The 23,544-nt window shown below is 38.8% G+C and overlaps 1 protein-coding gene across 5 annotated transcripts in view; it reads left to right on the forward strand.

Moving 5' to 3' along the window:
- OPHN1 (oligophrenin 1) overlaps positions 1-23,544 on the forward strand; it is a 627,113-nt gene that overhangs the window by 328,516 nt on the left and 275,053 nt on the right. For all 5 annotated transcript variants that reach the window (XM_024988791.2, XM_024988795.2, XM_024988793.2 and 2 more), the window contains 3 exons: positions 4,650-4,754; positions 6,721-6,850; positions 9,343-9,446. In XM_024988791.2, the coding sequence (XP_024844559.1) occupies positions 4,650-4,754; positions 6,721-6,850; positions 9,343-9,446 (339 nt within the window). The remainder of the gene's footprint in view (positions 1-4,649; positions 4,755-6,720; positions 6,851-9,342; positions 9,447-23,544) is intronic.

Below are 23,544 nucleotides of genomic sequence, written 5' to 3' on the forward strand. Positions count from 1 at the left end.
AAGTCACTTCAGTCGTGTCTGACTCTGTGTGACCCCTTAGACGGCAGCCCACCAGGGCCCCCCATCCCTGGGATTCTCCAGGCAAGAACACTGGAGTTGGTTGCCATTTCCTTCTCCAGTTTGTGTTATGGTAATGGCTAAAACAAAGAACAGGAGCAGACAGCTACTTTAGGTCAAATGGTCAAGGGGGATCTCTGAAAGTGTCATATAAGATGAGATCTAAAGAAGGAAAAGATAAGGCAACGCGAATAATGGGAAGAGAACTTTGCAGGCACAGAAAAAAACACATGTACATAGTCCTTAAGTTAGTAAAGAATGGTGAGAATGGTGTCAGTAAGTCCTTAATGGTGTTAGTAAGTCCTTAATTTAGTAAAGAAAGGCAAGTATCACTGATGAAAGAAAAGGAGGGTGGCAGGAAATAATATCTGATAAGAAGGCATAGGACCTGTAGGCATGGTGAAGGGGTTATATTTTCGCCTGAACTGTAGTAAACAAATCACTGATGTATATTAAATAGGATATGACATGGGCTGATTTTGTTGTGTGGAGAAGGTTGGAAGAAGACAATGTTGGAAATGAGGAAATGAGTTAGCCTATCCCAGTGGTCTAGGCAAGTGAAAATCTTGCTTTGGGTTAGGGTGGTGGTAGTAGAAATAGAAAAGAATGATTGGATTAGAGATATATTTTGGAAGTAAAACTGGCAGGGCTTAATGATTGGTTAGACTAAGATGTGAGTGAAAGAAACCAGAAAACCAGTCCATCCTAAAGGAGATCAGTCCTGGGTGCTCATTGGAAGGACTGATGTTGAAGCTGAAACTCCAATACTTTGGCCACCTGATGTGAAGAGTTGACTCATTGGAAGAGACTCTGATGCTGGGAGGGATTGGGGGCAGGAAGAGAAGGGGACAACAGAGGATGAGATGGCTGGATGGCATCACCAACTCTATAGATATGAGTTTGAGTAAGCTCTGGGAGTTGGTGATGGACAGGGAGGCCTGTTGTGCTGCAGTCCATGGGGTCGCAAAGAGTCGGACATGACTGAGGCACTGAACTGAACATATGTATTAATACACACATATAGATGTGTTTGTATGCATATAGTATGTAAGTGCATATTTATATGTGCTTTGTTGTTTACTTTCTAAAATGAATTCAGTTCAGTTCAGTTCAGTCGCTCAGTTGTGTCTGACTCTTTGTGAACCCATGAATTGCAGCATGCCAGACCTCCCTGTCCATCAACAACTCCCAGAATTCACCCAAACTCATGTCCATCGAGTCAGTGATGCCATCCAGCCATCTCATCCTCTGTCATACCCTTCTCCTCCTGCCCCCAATCCCTCCCAGCAGCAGGGTCTTTTCTACTGAGTCAACTCTTTGCATTAGGTGGCCAAAGTATTGGAGTTTCAGCTTCAACATCAGTCCTTCCAATGAGCACCCAGGACTGATCTCCTTTAGGATGGAGTGGTTGGATCTCTTTGCAGTCCAAGGGACTCTCAAGAGTCTTCTCCAACACCACAGTTCACAAGCATCAATTCTTTGGTGCTCAGCTTTCTTCAAAAAGAATAGAGCAGTTTTTACTACTTCCTGTTACACTTTACTCCCTGGTGGCTCAGATGGTAAAGAGTCCTCCTGCAATGCAGGAGACCTGAGTTTTATCCCTGGATCAGGAAGATACCCTGGAGAATGGAAGGGCAACTCACTCCCATATTCTTGCCTGGGAAATCCCATGGACAGAGGAGTCTAGCAGTCTCCAGTCTATGTGGTCGCAAAGAGTCTGACACAACTGAACAATCAACACACACACACACACACACACACACACACACATTACACTTTACTATTGCTAGTATTGAGCATTGATTTTTAATATGTTTGTATTTCACAGACAAAATTTTTATTTTGTCGTTGTGTATATTTGATTTTTATTGGAGTGAACATTTGAAACATTAAAAATATATTTTATTGATCATTTCTATGTCTTCTGCAATGTCCCACCCCCTCCCCAATACATTTCTAATTTAAAGATTGTTTTTCAAAATAAGATCCTTGGATATTTTAGCATTATGATATTGTTCATTATGATCATTTATCCATTTTTATTTATTGTTTTTATCAACAAATATTTGAGTCTCCTTCCTCAGTGGCTCAGCATTAAAGAATCTGCCGGCAATGCTGGAGATGCAGGAGACAGTGGTTCAATCCTCGGGTCTAGAAGATCCCCTGGAGGAGGGAATGGCAACCCACTCCAGTATTCTTGCCTGGACAATCCCATGGACAGAGGAGCCTGACAGAATACAGTCCACAGGATCACAAAGAATCCAACACTTCTGAAGTGACTGAACATGCATGTATTTATGAGTACATACTCTGTGCCAGTCCTGAAGATATAAAGACAGCTATTCTCACATTGTACAGGAGACAGGGATCAAAACCATCCCCATGGAAAAAAATGCAAAATGGCTGTCTGGGGAGGCCTTACAAATAGCTGTGAAAAGAAGAGAAGCGAAAAGCAAAGGAGAAAAGGCGAGATATAAGCATCTGAATGCAGAGTTTCAAAGAATAGCAAGAAGAGATAAGAAAGCCTTCCTCGAGTGATTAATGCGAAGAAATAGAGGAAAACAACAGAATGGGACAGACTAGGCATCTCTTCAAGAAAATCAGAGATACCAAAGGAACATTTCATGCAAAGATGAGCTCGATAAAGGACAGAAATGGTATGGACCTAACAGAAGCAGAAGATATTAAGAAGAGGTGGCAAGAATACACAGAAGAACTGTACAAAAAAGATCTTCACGACCAAGATAATCACGATGGTATGATCACTTACCTAGAGCCAGACATCCTCAATGTGAAGTCAAGTGGGACTTACGGAGCATCACTACGAACAAAGCTAGTGGAGGTGATGGAATTCCAGTTGAGCTATTTCAAATCCTGAAAGATGATGCCGAGAAAATGCTGCACTCAATATGCCAGCAAATTTGGAAAACTGAGCAGTGGCCACAGGACTGGAAAAGGTCAGTTTTCATTCCAATCCCAAAGAAAGGCAATGCCAAAGAATGCTCAAACTACTGCACAATTGCACTCATCTCACACACTAGTAAAGTAATGCTCAAAATTCTCCAAGCCAGGCTTCAGCAATACATGAATCTTGAACTTCCAGATGTTCAAGTTGGTTTTAGAAAAGGCAGAGGAACCAGAGATCAAATTGTGAACATCTGCTGGATCATCGAAAAAACAAGAGAGTTCCAGAGAAACATCTACTTCAGCTTTATTGACTATGCCAAAGCCTTTAACTGTGTGGATCACAATAAACGGTGGAAAATTCTGAAAGAGATGGTTATATCAGACCACCTGACCTGCCTCTTGAGAAACCTATATGCAGGTCAGGAAGCAACAGTTAGAACTGGACATGGAACAACAGACTGGTTCCAAATAGGAAAAGGAGTATGTCAAGGCTGTATATTGTCACCCTGCTTATTGAACTTATATGCAGAATACATCATGAGAAACTCTGGGCTGGAAGAAGCACAAGCTGGTATCAAGATTGCTGGGAGAAATATCAATAACCTCAGATATGCAGATGACACCACCCTTATGGCATAAAGTGAAGAGGAACTAAAAAGCCTCTTGATGAAAGTGAAAGAGGAGAGTAAAAATGTTGGCTTAAAGCTCAACATTCAGAAAACGAAGATCATGGCATCTGGTCCCTTGGCTTCATGGGAAATAGATGGGGAAACAGTGGAAATAGTGTCATACTTTATTTTGGGGGCCTCCAAAATCACTGCAGATGGTCGCTGCAGCCATGAAATTAAAAGACGCTTACTCCTTGGAAGAAAAGTTATGACCAACCTAGACTGCATATTCAAAAGCAGAGATTACTTTGCCAACAAATGTCCATCTAGTCAAGGCTATGGTTTTTCCAGTGGTCATGTATGGATGTGAAATTTGGACTGTGAGGAAAGCTGACTGCTGAAGAATTGATGCTTTTGAAGTGTGGTGTTGGAGAAGACTCTTGAGAGTCCCTTCGAGTTCAAGGAGATCCAGCCACTCCGTTCTAAAGGAAATCACTCCTGGGTGTTCTTTGGAAGGACTGATGCTAAAGCTGAAACTCCAGTACTTTGGCTACCTCATGCAAAGAGTTGACTCATTGGAAAAGACTCTGATGCTGGGAGGAATTGGGGGCAGGAGGAAAAGGGGATGACAGAGGATCAGATGGCTGGATGGCATCACTGACTCGGTGGACGTGAGGTTGAGTGAACTCCGGGAGTTGGTGATGGACAGGGAGGCCTGGAGTGCTGCGATTCATGGGGTCGCAAAGAGTCGGACACGAATGAGCCACTGAACTGAACTGAACTGATTCCCACATTATGTTCATCCTATCCACATTTTGATTGGTTTCATATACTATCTGAAAAGGGTATTGTTGAATAAATTTGTTAGTAGTTCTTATTCTCTGGATTTGAGTCCAGTGTGAATGTTTAACGTAATGAAAAATAGGTATGTGTCGACCTATTTGTGTTTGCATTACTGCTTTGAAGACTATATTCGTTAAACACTGTGTGAGGTTTCTTTTTTGTGTGTCTTGTTTCCCTGTATTTGATTAATGTGAAGACGGTGGTGATAAAGTTGTTTTTATACATTTTCTCTAGGTCTTGGCCTTTCTTCATAGCCTCTTCATTTCCAACAGCTTGACTGTGGAACTAACACAGGATTTCCTCCCGTATAAACAACAGCTTCAGCTCAGTTTACAGAATGTGAGTTTTCCTGTGGGTTTCTTCACCAGTCTTTGCATTGCATTTGGATTTCATTCTCAATATCTTGACTTTAGAATTTTAGGTTATTATATCCCAGCTAATTTGTGAACCAACTGGTGTGGATCACAAATATTTCAGTGTAATAGATTGTTTTTACTCTTCCAGTTTCAACTATTCCCTGTCTTTGAGGCTGACTGTTGTTCAAACCCACCCTTCCACCCACTAACACATCTATCCAGTATTTATTAAATGTTGCTAATTTGCTATATCTCTCCCAGATTAGAACCCATCGATGGGCTTATTTAAGTACAGGTCAGGTCTTATGGTAGTTAGTCAAGATACTCTCTTTGTAGGTTTTATTAATATGAATGCCCATTCATCCCTTCCTTTTCTCATTACATTAGTATAGTTAAATGAATTATCTTGAAAGATTGTCTCAATCTTTCCCATGCTGTTTCTTATCAATGGGCATAGGCACAGCCTTCCCTTACTTGTCTCATATCATTTTTCTCATTTAGTTATTTAACTCACGTTTAACAATTACTTAGGTATATAATGAACATATACCTTGTGCCAGGCATTGTAAAATGCACTGAACATACCATAATGAGGCACGTTAGTTTTTGTCTTCAGGGATTATTCAGTGCCTTAGAGCTGAGAGAGATAAACAGAGATACAGCATGATTACTTATGAAAAGTGCTAAAATAGAGTTAAGACGAAAAAAGTTAAAAAAGCACAGAGTATAGAATAATTGTTTGATACAGGAAAAGAAAGCACCACTGAGGTAGTGATTTTGGACCTGTTACATTGCATAAAATTTATAGATGAATTTTTGGATGAAAACAATTAATTGTTTAGGAGATTCTGACTTACACTTGTTTCTTTCTGGGTACTCTCTTTCACCAGAATGTGAGAGTTCCTGTCTTCTGCTGATTTACAATATATTTCTATAACTAGCTCAATTACTTAATCTTCCTGCAAATATAACTTGAAAAGTCTGAGTTTAGCAACAAATATTTGCATATATATATGGCTTCCCTGGTGACTCAGAGGTTAAAGCCTCTGCTTCCAATGCGGGAGACCCGGGTTTGATCCCTGGGTTGGGAAGATCCCCTGGAGAAGGAAATGACAACCCACTCCAGTATTCTTGCCTGGAGAATCCCATGGATGGAGGAGCCTGGTAGGCCACAGTCCACGGGGTCGCAAAGAGTCGGACACGACTGAGTGACTTCACTTTCACTTTTACATATATATATATATATATCAAACTCAAAAGATAATCTGCAGAGTGAATTCAACTAGGTAGGACAGCCCAGTTCAGCTTTTTCGATAACATCATGTGACAATCTTGAGACTAAACACTAAAGATTTATCTCTAGTGATTCTGATACACGCATTTCAAACTGTGTTTTGCCATTGTTTTTTAGTAATGTACTTTAAGCATACTACTTCTTAATATTAGCTTTTCTTATTCATGAGCATGAAAACATAGGTTTTCTGTTGACCTATGTTCAAAGAGAACACACTCTCATAGCCTTTATTCTAATGGCCAGGGTTTGTTTCAGTGTCAAAGTAACCAGTAACTTTACTTGAGGCAGAATGTAGAAGTTGCTATGATAATATTGTCCTAGGGACCCTTCTTTATAGCCTTCCTTTTTGTAAGGCAGAGTTAGTGTGATGCTCAGAATTCTTAGAGCTTTTATTTCTTGGACCCTTTAGTGATTTCCATTAGAAAATGTCTCCCAGGTACATTGTTATTTACATTTCTCTCTCCCTTTTAGCCTTTAGTACTGTTAAACTACGCTAAATTGTTTTCTAGTTACTATGCCACTCGACACTTGTTTTTTGCTATGCTGTAGCACATTATAAAAGCTGAGGAAACTCTGTACTAAGTCTCTGATCATTGAATGCTTATTCATGATGATGGTGCTGATGATAATAATTATGATGATAATATCTTGACAGACAAGAAATCATTTCTCCAGTACCCGAGAAGAGATGGAAGAACTTAAGAAAAGGATGAAAGAAGCTCCGCAGACATGCAAACTTCCAGGACAGCCAACCATTGAAGGCTATCTCTATACGCAAGAGAAATGTGTGTGGGAATACAGGGATAGCCACTGGGTTTAAGTAGGCTGATACCCACTGCTACTTGGCCTCTCCAAACCCCAGGCACCCATATAGTTCATAGACCCCTTCCAGCTATACCTCTTTGGAAACCAGCATAAGAACAGAGAAAATAAAAAGGAAGGCAAAATTAAAGGGGGAGGTTAAGGATTTGTATTACAAAGGCTGTGGGATGATAAGACTTAAGTTTTTCTCTGAAATTCAAAATGAGGATTGTTAATTGCTTAATGCTTTCAATGACTCTGACTTAGACTAAAAGGAAGGTAGGATAGAGGAGATATAAAATAATATTTATTATACCTATTATGTGCCAGGCATGGTGTTAAGTGCTTTAAATATACTACTTCATGTAACCTTTGGAAGCACTTTACCATACCAATATTCACATGAAGCCATGGAGGCTTAGAGAGATCACTAACTGGAAGTCACCTAACTATCAAGTAAAAAGGCTAAATGTAAAGTCAGGTTTGTGAAATGCCAAAACCTATGCTCCTACAACTGTACCCTATACCTCCCATTGTCTTAGGATCACAAGGTTGCCTTTAAAGCACTACCCAACCATTGTGATTTCAGTGAACAACACAGTTGTTCATTACTAACTAAGGGAAATGGGTTATCTTATTCAGTTAATGAATATTTCAGAGGTTTAAGCTTCTCTGCCTCCTAATGTTATGCAAACCTGTATGTGCTATTTGATTTTCTTTTGAATTGTGATACAATATCTCCAAAGCCTGTAACTTGAGTCTCTGACCTAGTGAGTAGGTAGAAGAGACTATTCAGAGGTTACCAGTGGCAAAACCCACTGAAATCCACAAACCATGGTATTTCAGCATTGGTATTATCATACTTTTCCTCCCTTAGAGCAGTCCACTTTGATGATTTTCAAAGGTGTGTTCTATTTGTCAGGTTCAGTTCTTCACCTGTCCGTTACAAGATCTCTCAATCTCAGTGCTATTGACATTTCAGGTTGGGTAATTTTCTGTTTTGAGAGGTCATCCTATGCATTATATGCTGTTTTGAAGTATCTATAGCCTCTCCCCACTTTATTCTGATAGTACTTCCCAACTATGATAACCTAAGATGTCTCTTGGCATTGCCAAATGTCCTCTGGGAGGCACAACTGCTCCTAGTTGAGAACCACTGCTGTGTTATACGAGGGGCAGAGTAATGAGTATGTTGTCTTGACTTTAATATCAACTAACTATGTGATCCTTCTATTCCCCAGTTTTTTAATTTTTCAAATGAATATGACATTCCTACTCAGTTGAATGTATGTTTACTAAAAATCCTTTTTCCCAGACAATGTGTAATGCAATGGGAGTACAAAAAATGGATCAAACTTAGTTTTTGACCTCAAGAAGTTTACAGTCTAATGAAGATACATGTATATTTAGAATTATAATGAAGTGTGTTGAGCATTACATTTGGAGAATATATCTATGGGCTTCACTGAGGAAGTGATATACGAACTGAAATGTGAATTAAGAGTGGGAGTTTGACAGGTAAAAAAAAGGCAAAGAAAATTCCAGGTGTATACCATTGCATGAGTCAAGGCACAGAGGTGTGTGAGAGTGTATTTTATTTGTAGGGTCTTCGTTATCCAGGAAGAGTCCTGGTTTATATTTGTTGTCCATATACAATTATTAATAGTGCCCTGTTCACTATTAAATATGTCCTGAACTTGGTCTATCAGTTATATCGCCAACTATTTATTTGATAACTGAATGTAATTCAATGAGTCAGGGGCATAGAAGTGAGGGGGGAAAAAAGCCAAGTTGAAAAGCTAAATACAATCACATTATAAAAGGCTTTGTGAGCCAACCTAAGGAATTTGGAAAGAATGGGAAATCCATAGGTGGTTTATAATAAGAGGAATGATATAAATAGAGATATAATTAAAAAATATTCTCTAACAAAAGAGTAGAGAATAGGCTAGAAAGGAGCGATCAGAGAAGGCCACTGAAATCATTAATTGGAGAAATAGTAAATTTTTGTTTTTCTTGGAATATCTTATAAAACAGTTTTTTGCCAAACATCAGAAATAGAGTCTTGAATGAATTCAACTATAAAAGGAGTGAAAAATGAGACATGTAGGGGATAGAATGAGCAGAACCCTACCACCAATCAAATAGGGCAGGTTATAGGGAAGGAAAAGCAGAAGATTACAGATGTCCATAGCTCATACAATAAAATGTATAATGGGAGTACTCACAGTGAACACAGTAAGGAGAGTGGTTTGGAGCAAGCCAGAGCAGATGTGGAAAGTAGTTGATGAGGATTACAACAACCATATGTGTAGTGGGCTGGTGGTACTGCATAGCTGGAGCTCAGGGGAAAGGTAGGACTAGATATGGATCATGACCATGAAAAGTAACCTGTGCACAGGTTCTGTCTTACAGGTAAACTGACCATGCAGCCAAAATACTTATTCTATCAGCTCACTGTTGCCTGTCTTTGTAGGGGCTTTGGGAATATCCTGGGTGAAATACTACTGCCAATATGAGAAAGAGACCAAAACGTTCACTATGACGCCTATGGATCAGAAGCCAGGTGCTAAGCAGCAGGTCAGTTCTTTTATGGGCCACATTTTTTTGAAATACATCTGTGACTGCATCTCAGAAAAGAATATATGTTGACTTCATGTCAAAGAATTAAGTCTACCACTGTCACATGAACCGATGTCTTCATATGTTTTCCTTGGCCTAAGTTTGCATTGGCCCAGATACTACCCAGTTGAGTGAAGAATCTCTGTTAATGATTTCAGGCCTTCGTAAAGTGCCTTTACTCTTTTAGATCATTGTTACAAGTGTCTATCACATTGTACAAAGAAAATTTACAAACAAAATATGGACAAATTGAAGGAGGAGAGTATTATTTGCTTTTAAGAAGGCTCTACTATGGATTCTTTAAAATAGTGTTTAAAAAGAAGCATTTTCTTTAAAGGAATATTCTGTCATCTAAATTTGAAATAACCTATATACTACATTTTATGCAATGCTCAAATGTCTTTAAGCACTTAATTCTTCTGGAAAGGCCTCCAGACTTTCCTCTACTCCCCAAAATGGCAACATGAGTTTGACACACTGACATGATAGTTCACTTACTATCATGAGGAGGAACTTGATACTATTATATTATAAATTCTATACTATTTTATGTATGACAACCCAGCTAAAAAATTAGTCTGTCATCTCACTTTTTCCCATCTTTGTATGGGCTTTGGGAACATACATACATAGGACCCTGAAGGTTTCCTAAGATAAAAGCTAATAGACTGACTATTCATATTCTAAAAGTAATATCACTTTAACTGTCTTTCAGACAGGGCCTTAGGGCATAATTAATAAAAGTTTCTGTTATTTAAAAATTGTTTACAAAATGGAACAAGGTTTACTTGTTAGCATTGAAAGTTGTGATGCATGAAGACCCAATTTCCATAGGCAGAAATTTGGAGACTTTTGGGGCCATTGCTGGTGATTTCCAGGGAAGATTGCTCTTGTGTAGCTTGTTCATAGGACCATACTACAAAGCTACAGTGAACAAGACAGTATGGTACTGGCACAAAGACAGAATTATGGATCAATGAAACAAAATAGAAAGTCCAGAGATAAATCCACGCACCTAGAGACACTTTATCTATGACAAAGGAGACAAAAATACACAATGTACAAGAAACAGTCTCTTCAGCAAGTGGTACTGAGAAAACTGGCCAATTATATGCAAAAGAATGAAACTAGAAAAATTTCTAACACCAAACACAAAAATAAACTCAAAATGGATTTTAAGACCTAAATGTAAGGTGAGAAACTATAAAACTCTTTGAGGAAAAGCTGCTTTTCTTTTTTTGTCATTAACAAGAAATTTTGGGATTCTGCTTTGAATGTGGGTTAGACATGGGATGCACCTCTCACAGAGCATACCAAATGGGGTTTTCACAGTCTTCACCCATGTTTATATGTAGGTCAAGTTGCTCATTCATGACTTCAGTACTCTTTAGTTTCTGGTCTGCCAATTGCTGAAGAACTTTTAAATGTGGTTCCATTAAAGTGTGTTGTCACACAGAATTTGTTCCATTTCTGTGAGAAGTTAGCTTAAGTATTAATATCTGACTAACAAATGCTTTTAAGCAACCTGTAATCTCTTCCTTCTCTTTTTCTACACACATTACTTTCCAAACCTTGGACTTCAAAATTGCTTTCTTAGGTCCTACAACAAAGATCAAGCCACAGGCAGCAGATATTAATACTACTTTCATAGTTTCTTAATATCTTCTGCTTCTGTTAGGTGCATACATTTTCTGTACTTTATTGTGCCCATTTTTGCATGAAATATTCCCTTGGTATATCTAATTTTCTTGAAGAGATCTTTAGTCTTTCCCATTCTATTGTTTCCTCTATTTCTTTGCACTGTTCACTTAAGAAGGCTTTCTTATCTCTTTGTGCTATTCCTTGGAACTCTCCATTGAGATGGGTATATTTTTCCTTTTCTCCTTTGCCTTCCACTTCTCTTCTATTCTCAGCTATTTATAAGGTCTCTGAAGACAAGCATTTTGCCTTTCTGCATTTCTTTTTCTCGAGGATGATTTTGTTGACTCCCTCCTATGCAATGCTATGAAACTCTGTCCATAATTAGAGATGCCAAGGGAACATTTCATGAAAGATGGGCATAATAAAGGAGAGAAATGGTATGGACCTAACAGAAGCAAAAGATATTAACAAGAGGTGGCAAGACTGCACAGAAGAACTATACAAAAAAAGGTCTTAATGACCCAGACAACCGCAATTGTGTGATCATTCACCTAGAGCCAGCCTACCTGGAGTGTGAAGTCAAGTACACCTTCAGAAGCATTACTACCAACAAAGCTAGTGGAGGTGAGGGAAATCCACCTGAGCTATTTCAAGTCATAAAAGATGATGCTGTTAGAGTGCTGCACTCAATATGCCAGCAAATTTGGAAAACTCAACAGTGGCCACAGGACTGGAAAGGTCAGTTTTCATTCCAGTCCCAAAAAAGGGCAATACCAAAGAATGTTTAAATTACCTCACAGCTGTACTCATTTCACATGCTAGCAAGGTAATGCTCAAAATCCTTCAAGCCAGGCTCCAACAGTACATGAATTGAGAACTTCCAGTTGTACAAGCTGGGTGTAGAAAGGGCAGAGGAATGAAAGAGGAATGAAAGATTAAATTGCCAGCAACCATTGGATCATAGGAAAAGCAAAGGGATTCCAGAAAAGCATAAAAAAAAGCAAAGAGATTCCAGAAAAACAACTACTTCTGCTTCATTGAATACACTAAAGCCTTTGTGTGAATCACAGCAAACTGGAAAATTCTTACAGAGATGGGAATACCAGACCACCTTACCTGCCTCCTGAGAAAACTGTATGCAGGTAAAGCAGCAACAGTTAGAACTGGACACGGAACAACAGACTGGTTTAAAATTGGGAAAGGAATATGTCAAGGTTATATTGCCACCATGTTTATTTAACTTCTGTGCAGAAGTACATCATGTGAAATGCTGGGCTGGATGAAGCACAAGCTGGAATCAACATATACTGGAGAAATATCAATGACCTCAGATAGGAAGATGGCACCACCCTAATGGCAGAAAGTGAAGAGGAACTAAAGAGCCTCTTGATGAAGGAGAAAGAGTAGAGTGAAAAAGCTAGGTTAAAACTCAACATTCAAAGAGCAAAGATCATGGAATCTGGTCCTGTCATTTCATGGCAAATAGATGGGCAAACAATAGAAACAGTGACAGACTTTATTACCTTGGGCTCAAAAATCACCGTGGATGGTGACTGCAGCCAAGAAATTAACACACACTTGCTCCTTGGAAGAAAAGCTAGACAACATATTTGCTGACATATTGAGGGCAGCACTTTCACAGCATCATGTTTTAGGATTTGAAATAGTTCAACTGGAATTTCATCACCTCTACTAGCTTTGTTCATAGTGATGCTTCCTAAGGCCCACTTGACTTTGCATTCCAGGATGTATGGCTGTATGTGAGTGATCACACCACTGTGGTTATCTGGGTCATGAAGTCCCAGATAGCTTTTTGTATAGTTCTTCTGTGTATTCTTGCCACCTCTTCTTAATATCTTCTGCTTCTGTTAGGTCCATACAATTTCTGTCCTTTATTGTGCACATCTTTGCATGAAATGTTCTAATTTTCTTCTAGAGAGATCTCTAGTCTTTCCCATTCTATTGTTTTCCTCTATTTCTTTGCATTGATCACTGAGGAAGGCTTTCTTATCCTTCATGCTATTCTTTGGAACTCTGCATTCAAATGGGTATATCTTTCCTTTTCTCTTTTGCCTTTCACTACTTTTCTCAGCTATTTGTAAGGCCTCCTCAGACAACCATTTTGCCTTTTTGCATTTCTTTTTCTTGGGGATGGTCTTGATCACTGCCTCCTGTACAATGGCACAAACCTCTGTCCTTAGTTCTTCAGGTACTCTGTCTATCAGATCTAATCCCTTGAATCTATTTGTCACTTCCACTGTATAATTGTAAGGGATTTGATTTAGGTCATTCCTGAATGGTCTAGTAGTTTTCCAAACTTTCTTCAATTTAAGTCTGAGTTTGGCAATAAGGAATCCATGATCTGAGCCACAGTTAGCTCCCGGTCTTGTTTTTGCTGATTGTATAGAGCTTCTCCATCTCTGGCTATAAAGAACATAATCGATCTGATTTTGGAATTGACCATCTGGTGAGGTCCATGTGTAGAGTCTTCTCTCCTGTTGTTGGAAGAGGGTATTTGCTATGACCAGTGTGTTCTCTTGGCAAAACTCTATTAGCCTTTTCCCTGCTTCATTTTGTACTCCAAGGCCAAATTTGCCTGTTCTCCAAGTATCTTTTGACTTTCTACTTTTGCATTCCAGTCCTCTATAATGAAAAGAACATCTTTTTTGGTTGTAAGTTCTAGAAGGTCTTGTAGGTCTTCATGGAACTGTTCAGCTTCTTCAGCATTACTCGTCGGGGTATAGACTTGGATTACTGTGATATTGAATGGTTTGCCTTGGAAATGAACAGAGATCATTCTGTCATTTTTGAGATTGCATCCAAGTACTGCATTTTGGACTCCTTTGTTGACTATGATGGCTACTCCATTTCTTCTAAGGGATTCTTGCCCATAGTAGTAGATATAATGATCATCTGAGTTAAATTTACCCATTACAGTCCATTTTAGTTCACTGATTCCTAAAATGTCAGTGTTCACTCTTGCCATCTCCTGTTTGACCTCTTCCAATTTGCTTTAATTCATGGATCTAGCATTCCAGATTCCTATTCAGTATTGCTCTTTACAGCCTCGGACTTTACTTCCATCATCAGTAACATCCACATCTGGGTGTTGTTTTTGCTTTGGCTCTGTCTCTTCATTCTTTCTGAAGTTATTTCTCTACAGATCTGCAGTAGCATATTGGACATGTACTGACCTAGGGAGTTCATCTTTTAGTGTTCTATATTTATTTCAAATACTAAAAGATGGTGCTGTGAAAGTGCTGCACTCAATATGCCAGCAAATGTGGAAAACTCAGCAATGGCCACAGGACTGGAAAAGGTCAGTTTTCATTCCAATCCCAAAGAAAGGCAATTCCAAAGAATGTTCAGTCTACTACATGACTGCACTCATCTCACATGCTAGCAAAGTAATGCTTAAAATTTTCCAAGCCAGGCTTCAACAATACATGATCCGTGAACTTCCTTATGTTCAACCTGAATTAGAAAATGTAGAGGAACCAGAGATTAAATTGCCAATATCCATTGGACCATCAAAAAAGCAAGAGAGTTTCAGAAAACCATCTACTTCTGCTTTATTGACTCTGCCTAACTCTTAGACTGTGTGGATCACAACAAACAGTGGAGAATTCTTCAAGAGATGGGAATACCAGACCAACTGACCTGCCTTCTTAGAAATCTGTATGTAGGTCAAGAAGTAACAGTTAGAACGGGACATGGAAGAACAGACTGGTTCCAAATCGGGAAAGGAGTATGTCAAGGCCGTATAATATCACCTGGCTTATTTAATTTATGTGCAGACTACACCATGCGAATTGCTGGGCTGGATGAAGCACAAGGTGGAATCAAGTTTGCCAGGAGAAATATGAAGAACTTCAGATATTCAGATGATACCACCCTTATGGCTGAAAGCAGAGAACTAAAGAGTGTCTTGATGAAAATCAAAGAGGAGAGTGGAAAAGTTTGCTTGAAACTCAACGTTACGAAAACTAAGATCACGTCATCTGGTCCCATCACTTCATGGCAAATAGATGGGGAAACACCGGAAACAGTGGCAAACTTTATTTTTGCTGCTGCTGCTGCTAAGTCGCTTCAGTCATGTCTGACCCTGTGTGACCCCATGGGGCTCCAAAATCACTGCAGATGATGACTGCAGCCATGAAATTAAAAGACCCTTGCTTCTTGATAGAAAAGCTATGATCAACCTAGACAGCATACTAAAAAACAGAGACATTACTTTGCCAACAAAAGTCCATCTAGTCAAAGTTATGGTTTTTCCAGTAGTCATGTATGGAAAAGGCGATGGCACCCCACTCCAGTACTCTTGCCTGGAAAATCCCATGGATGGAGGAGCCTGGTGGCCTGCAGTCCATGGGGTCGCTAAGAGTCGGATATGACTGAGCGACTTCACTTTCACTTTTCACTTTCATGCATTGGAGAAGGAAATGGCAACCCACTCCACTGTTCTTGCCTGGAGAATCCCAGGGACGGGAGAGCCTAGTGGGCTGCCTTCTATGGGGTCACACAGAGTCGGACACAACTGAAGTGACTTAGCAGCAGTAGTCATGTATAGATGTAAGAGTTGGACTATAAAGAAAGCTGAGTGCTGAAGAATCGATGCTTTTGAACTGTGGTGCTGGAGAAGACTCTTGAGAGTCTCTTGGATTGCAAGGAGATCCAACAAGTCCATCCTAAAGGAAATCAGTCCTGTTTATTCATTGAAAGGACTAATGCTGAAGCTGAAACTCCAATATTTTGGCCTTCTGATGTGAAGAACTGACTCATTGTAAAAAACCCTAATTTTGGGAAATATTGAAGGAGGAAAGAGAAGAGATAGACAGGGGATGAGATAGTTGGATAGCACCACCGAGTCCAATGGACATGAATTTGAGTAAGCTCCGGGAATTGGTGGTGGACAGGGAAGCCTGCATGCTGCAGTCCATGGGGTTGAAAAGAGTCAGACACGACTGAGCTACTGAACTCAATTGAACTGAGACAGCATATTAAAAAGCTGAGACATTTATTTGCTGACAAAGGTCCCTATAGTCAAAGCTATGGTTTTTCCAATGGTCATGTATAGATGTGAGAGTTGAACCATAAAGAAGGCTGCAAACTGAATTTTATGATTTCAAACTGTGTTGCCGGTGAAGACTCCTGAGAGTCTCTTGCAATTCAGAGATCAAAACAGTCAACCCTTAAAGAATCAACTCTGAATACTCATTTGAAGGACTGATGCTGAAGCTGAAGCTCCAGTACTTTGGCCACCTGATGGGAAGAGTCAACTCAATTGAAAAGACCCTGATGCTGGGAAATATTGAGGGTAGAAGGAGAATGGGGTGACAGTGGGTGAGATATTTCGATGGCATCATCGACTCAGTGGACATGAGTTTGAGTTAAATCCAGGAGATAATGAAGGACAGGGAAGCCTAGTGTGCTGCAGTCCATGGGGTTGCAAAGAATTGGATACGTGAGTGACTGAACAACAACAACATAGCTTCTTAGCAGATTAGAGCAAGCCCTTCTTTTACTTGTTTTTTCCCTCTGCCCTTTTAATTGAATTATTTGCATTCCTTTTGATGATAGTCATTCAGACAGATGTGAGGTGAAACTCACTCTGGTGAAAGCTCATTCACCCGATGATTAGTGATACTGAACATCTTTTAATGTTCCTGTTGGCCATTTGTTTGTTTGTTTGTTTGTTTTCAAAAAAATTAGTTCCCTTGTGCACTCTTTAATATTTTCTTTGATTTTGAATTTTATGAGTTTCCTGTATATTTTGCCTATTTACCCTTTATCAGGTATATCATTTACACATATTTCCTCCCATTCAGAAGGTGGCTTTTTCATTTTGTTGATAGTTTCCTTTGCCTTGCAAAAGCTTTTTAGGTTGAGGAAGTCCCATTTGTTTATTTTTGCTGTTGTTAATTTTTCCTGAGAAGATTAAAAAACAAACAAACAAACAAACTGGGATGACCCTAAGGGATGGGTTGGGGAGGCAGGTGGGAGGGAGTGTCAGGATGGGGAACACATGTACACTCATGGCTGATTCATGTAAATGTATGGCAAAAACCACTACAATATTGTAAATAATTAGCCTGCAATTAAAATAAATAAATTAACAAAACAAAAAATATTGCTAAAGCCCAATGTCAGAGAGAACTGCCTATGTTTTCTTCTAGGATTTTTATGCTTTCAAATTCTCCACCTGAGTCTTTCATTCATTTTGCATTTAATTTTGTTTACAGTGTGAAAAATAGTCCAGTTTAATTATTTCGCATGTAGCTGTCTAGGTTCCCAACACCATTTACTAAAGAGAATATTTATCTCCCATTGTATATTCTTGCATTCTTTGTCACAGAATAATTGGAATGTATAAGTGTGGATACTTTCTGTTCTCTGTGTTCTGTTGCACTGATTTTTGTGTCTGTTTTTATGCCAGAAAAATATCGTTTTGATTATTCTGCATGCATTTGTAGTTGGTCATTTGTGTTCAGCCCTTTGCATCCCCATGTACTGTAGCCCACCAGGCTCCTCTACTGTGGGATTTTCCAGACAGGAATACTGCAGTGGGTTGCCATTTATCTTTATAGTATAGTTTGAAATCAGGGAGTATGTTAACTTCAGCTTTGTTCTTCCTTCTCAAAATTGTTTTAGTTATTCAAGGTCTTTGCATGTACATACAAATTTTAGAATTACTTGTTGTAGTTATGTGAAAAATGGCATTGCTATTTTGATATTAATTACATACAATCTGTAAATTACCTTGGATCGCATGGTCATTTTAATAATATTAATTCTTCTAATCCACGAGTATGGAGTATCTTTCCATTTGTTTGTATCATCTTCAGTTCCTTTCCTTAGTGCCTTATACTTCTCTTGAGTACAGGTATTTTACCTCCTTAGATTATCTCTAGGTTTTTTATTCTTTTTTATGTGATTGTAAATTGTTTTATTAGTTTCTCTTTCTGACAGTTTGTTTCCAGTGTGCATAATTGCCACAGATTTCATTTTAAATTATTTATTTTTAATTGAAGGATAATTGCTTTACAATTTTATGTTGGTTTCTGCCATACATCAACATGAATCACCCATAGGTATACCTACGTCCCTTCCCTTTTGAACCTCCCTCCCAGCTCCCACCCCATCCCAACCCTCTAGCTTATCACAGAGCACCCATTTCAGGTCACTGAATCATACAGCAAATTCCCACTGGCAATCTATTTTATAAGACCTTATAGAACTAACACCCAAAAAAGATGTCCTTTTCATTATAGGGGACTGCAGTGCAAAAGTAGGAAGTCAAGAGATACCTGGAATAACAGAAATATTTGGTCTTGGAATACAAAATGAAGCAGGGAAAAGGCTAACAGAGTTTTGCAAAAAGAACACACTGGTCATAAAAAATCACCCTCTTCCAACAACACAAGAGAAGACTCTACACCTGGACATCACCATATGGTCAATACCAAAGACAGATTGGTTATATTCTTAGTAGCCAAAAATGGAGAAGCTCTATACAGTCAGCAAAAACAAGACTGGGAGCTGACTGTGGCTCAGACCATGGACTCCTTATTGCTAAATTCAGACTTAAATTGAAGAAAGTAGAGAAAACCACTAGACCATTCAGGAATGACCTAAATCAAATCCCTTATGATTATACAGTGGAAGTGACAAATAGATTCTAGGGATTAGATCTGATAGACAAAGTGCCTGAAGAAATATGGACAGAGGTTTGTGACATTGTACAGGCGGCATTTATCAAGACCATCCCCAAGAAAAAGAAATGCAAAAAATCAAAATTGTTATCTGAGGAGGCCTTACACATAGCTGAGAAAAGAAGAGAAGTGAAGGGCAAAGGAGAAAAGGAAAGATATACCCATTTGAATGCAGAGTCCCAAAGAAAGCCTTCCTCAGTGATCATGAAAAGAAATAGAGAAAAACAACAGAATGGGAAAGACTAGAAATCTCTTCAAGAAAATTAGAGATACCTAGGAAGTATTTCATGCAAAGATGTGCACAATATAGGACAGAAATTGTATGGAGCTAACAGAAGCAGAGATATTAAGAAGAGGTGGCAAGAATACACAGAAGAACTATACAAAAAATATCATCATGACCCAGATAACCACAGTGGTGTGATCAGTCACCTAGAGCCGGACATCCTGGAATGTGAAGTGAAGTGGGCCTTAGGAAGCATCACTGTGAACAAAGCTAGTGGAGGTGATGGAATTCCAGTTGAGCTATTACAAATCTTAAAAGATGATGGTGTGAAAGTGCTGCATTTAATATGCCAGCAAATTTGGAAAACTCAGCAGTGGCCACAGGACTGGAAAAGGTCAGTTTTCATTCCAATCCCAAAGAAAGGCAATGCCAAAGAATGCTCAAACTATCACACAATTTCACTCTTCTCACATGCTAGCAAAGAAATAGTGAAAATTTTCCAAGCCAGGCTTCAACAATACATGAACCATGAACTTCCAGATATTCAAGGTGGATTTTAAAAACTCAGTGGAACCAGAAATCAAATTCCCAACATCTGTTGGATAATTGAAAAAGCACAAGAGTTCCAAAAAAACATCTACTTCTGCTTTATTGACTATGCCAAAGCCTTTGACTCTGTGGATCACAATAAAGTATGGAAAATTGTTAAACAGATGGAAATACCACACCACATGACCTTCCTCCTGAGAAATCTGTATGCAGGTCAGGAAGCAACAGTTAGAACTGGACATGGCACCAGAGACTGGTTCCAAATCAGGAAAGGAGTACGTCAAGGCTGTATATTGTCACCTTGCTTATTTAACTTTTATGCAGAGTACATCATGCAAAGTGCTGTGCTGGATGAAGCACAAGCTGGAATCAAGATTGCCAGGAGAAATATCAATAACCTCAGATATGCAGATGACACCACCCTTATGGCAGAAAGTGAAGAAGTAAAGAGTCTCTTGATGAAAGTGAAATAGGAGAGTGAAAATGTTGACTTAAAGCTCAACATTCAGAAAACTAAGATCACGGAATCCAGTCCCATCACTTCATAGAAAATAGATGGGAAAACAGTGGAAACAGTGACAGACTTTATTCTTTCAGGCTCCAAAATCACTGCAGATGGTGACTGCAGCCATGAAATTAGAATACAGCTTGCTCCTTGAAAGAAAAGCTATGACTAACTTAGACATCTTATTAAAATACAGAGATGTTACTTTGCCAACAATGGTACATCTAGCCAAATCTATGGTTTTTCCAGTAGTCATGTATGTATGTGAGAGTTGGAGTATAAAGAAAACTCAGTGCTGAAGAATAGATGCTTTGGAATTGTGGTATTGGAGAGGACTCTTGAGAGTCCCTTGGTCAGCAAGGAGATCCAACCAGTCCATCCTAATAGAAATCAGTCTTGAATAGTCATTGGAAGAAATGATGCTGAAGCTGAATCTACAATCCTTTGGGCACCTAATGCGAGGAACTGTCTCATTGGAAAAGACCCTGATGCTGGGAAAGATTGAAGGCAGGAGGAGAAGAGGACAACAGAGAATGGTATGGTTGGATGGCATTAGTGACTCTATGGAGATGAGTTTGAATAAACTCCAAGAGTTGGTGATGGACAGGGAAGCCTAGTGTGCTGGAGTCCATGGGGTTGCAGAGTCAGATAGGACTGAGCGACTGAACTGAACTGGTCTATTTAACATATGGTAGTGTATCTGTTTCCATGCTTCTCTCTCCATTTGTCCGATTCTCTCCTTCCTCTCCTGTGTCCTCAAGTCTGTTCCTTTGTCTGTGTCTCCACTGGTACTCTGCAAATAGTTTCATTAGTACTATCTTTCTAGATTCCACAAATATTCATTAATACACAGTAGTTTTTTTTTTCTCTTTCTGACTTACTTCACTCTAATAGGCTCTAGATTCATCCACCTCATTAGAACTGAGTCAAATGTGTTCCTTTCAATGCCTGAGTAATATTCCATTGTGTATACATACCACTGCTTCTTTATCCACTCTCTTGTCGATGTGCATCTAAGTTCCTTCCATGTCCTGCTGCTGCTGCTGCTAAGTCACTTCAGTCGTGTCTGACTCTGTGTGACCCCCTAGACGGCAGCCCACCAGGCTCCCCCATCCCTGGGATTCTCCAGGCAAGAACACTGGAGTGGGTTGCCATTTCCTTCTCCAATGCATGAAAGTGAAAAGTGCAAGTGAAGTTGCTCAGTTGTGTCCAACCCTCAGCGACCCCATGGATTGCAGCCTACCAGGCTCCTCCGTCCATGGGATTTTCCATGTCCTAGGTATTATAAATAGTGTTGCAATGAACACTGGGTACCTGTGTCTTTTTCCTTCATAAATTTCTCTGGGTGTAAGTCCAGTAGTGGAATTGTTAGATTATATGGTAGGTTTATTCCACCCTTTTTAAGGAAACTCCATTCTGTTTACCATAGTGGCTGTATCAATTTACATTCCCACCAACAGTGCAAGAAGTTTCCCTTTTCTTCACACCCTTTCCAGTATTTTAATTTTGTATCATGCAACTTTACTAAATTCATCGATGAGTTCTAATAGGTTTTTGGTGATTTCTTTAGGATTTTGTATTTGTGATATCATGTCATCCACAAATACTCGCACTTTATTTATTCTTTTTCACTTGGGATTTGTTTTATTTATTTATTTTTCTTCTCTGATTGCTGTCGACTAGAATTCCAATATGTTCACTAATAGTAGCAAGAGTTGGTATCCTTGTCTTTTTCCTGCTCTTAAAGGAGATGCTTTTAGCTTTTCACCATTGACTGTTTGATGTTAGTTTTGGCCTCATCATATTTGGGTTTTAATAGTAAATATGTATAGGTATGTTAAAAATAAATATGTTGAGGTATGTTCCCTGCATATCAACTTTATTAAGAATTTATTTTATCATAATGGATGTCACATTTTGACAAAAGTTCTTTTTGCATCTATTGAGGTGATCGCATGATTTTTAGTCTTCAGTTTATTACTGTGCTGTATCACATTGATTGATTTGCAGATATTCACCCATATTTGCATTCCTGGGATAAATCCCAGTTGATCATGGTGTACAAACTTTTTAATGTTAAATTGGATTTGCCAAAGTTTTGTCGAGGATATTTTCATTTATGTGCATCAGTGATATTAGTGTGTAATTTTCTGTTTTTGTAGTATCTTTGTCTGGTTTTGGCCTTTTAGAATGAGTTTGGAAATGTATTACCACTGAATTTTTGAAAATGGTTTGAAAAGAATAGATGTTAGTCTTTAAATGATTGATGAAATTCACCTGTGAAGCCATCTGGTTATGAACTTTTGTATGTTTGGATTTTTTTTTTTTTTTTAAATTACGGATTCAGTTTCATTACTGGTAATTGGCCTGTTTGCATATCTATTTCTTTTTGATTCCATTTTGGAAGATTGTACATTTATTCATAGGCATTTCTCCTAGGTTGTCCATTTTTTTTTGGTATGTGAGTGGTCATAATAATCTCTTATGACCTGATAGACTTCTGTGTTGTTTGTTGTAATTTCTCCTTTTTTATTTCTGATTTTATTGATTTGGGCCCTCCTTTTTCCTTGATGACTCTGAGAAAATATTTATCAATTTTGTTTATGTTTTCAACTAGCTCTTAGTTTCATTAATCTTTTCTGTTTTTTGTTAATTGTTGTGTATATTTCATTTATTTCTGCTCTAGCTTATGATTTCTTTTCTTGTAGTGACTGGCTTTTGTTTATTCTTTCTCTTGTTACTTTATGTGTAAAGTTAGGTTGTTTGAGATTTTCCTCATTTTATGAGTTAGACTTATATTGCTGTAACATTCCATTTTTGAATTGCTTTTGCTGCATTCCATAAAACTTGGATTGTTGTGTTTTCATTTTCATTTTGTCTCTAGGTATTTTTTATTTCCTCTTTGATTTCTTCAGTGATCCTTTTGGTTGTTCAACTGTTTATCCTCTATATGTTTATGTTTTTTGCAGTTTTTTTTCTTATAGTTGATTTTTAGTCATAATGTTGTGATTATAAAAGATACTTAGTGTGATTTCTATCTCCTTCAATTTACTGACACTTGTTTTGTGCCTTAGCTTGTGATCTGTCTTTGAAAATGGCTCATGTATATTTGAAAAGAATGTATATTCTACAGCAAGCTTTTGAATAGAATGTTTTATATATAAAAATATGCCCCTCTTTTGGTGGGGCCTACTGTTGTGGGCACACTGGTGAGCATGGGCTGATCCCCACCACCTGATTGTTTACCTACTGCTGAAGCTTCTGCCTGCTGATGGGCCAGTCTGAGTTCTATTGCAGTTGGTGGTGGGGTCCAAGGAGCCCTGTTACTGGTTAATGCCCCTTGGTAGTTTAGGCTGTGTCCTGGTCCTGGCCCACTGGTGGGCTTGGCTGGGCACTGGTTGGCTTCTTGTGAGGCCTAAAGTG

This window comes from Bos taurus, chromosome X (assembly GCF_002263795.3).
Source record: "Bos taurus isolate L1 Dominette 01449 registration number 42190680 breed Hereford chromosome X, ARS-UCD2.0, whole genome shotgun sequence".
Taxonomy (NCBI): domain Eukaryota; kingdom Metazoa; phylum Chordata; class Mammalia; order Artiodactyla; family Bovidae; genus Bos; species Bos taurus.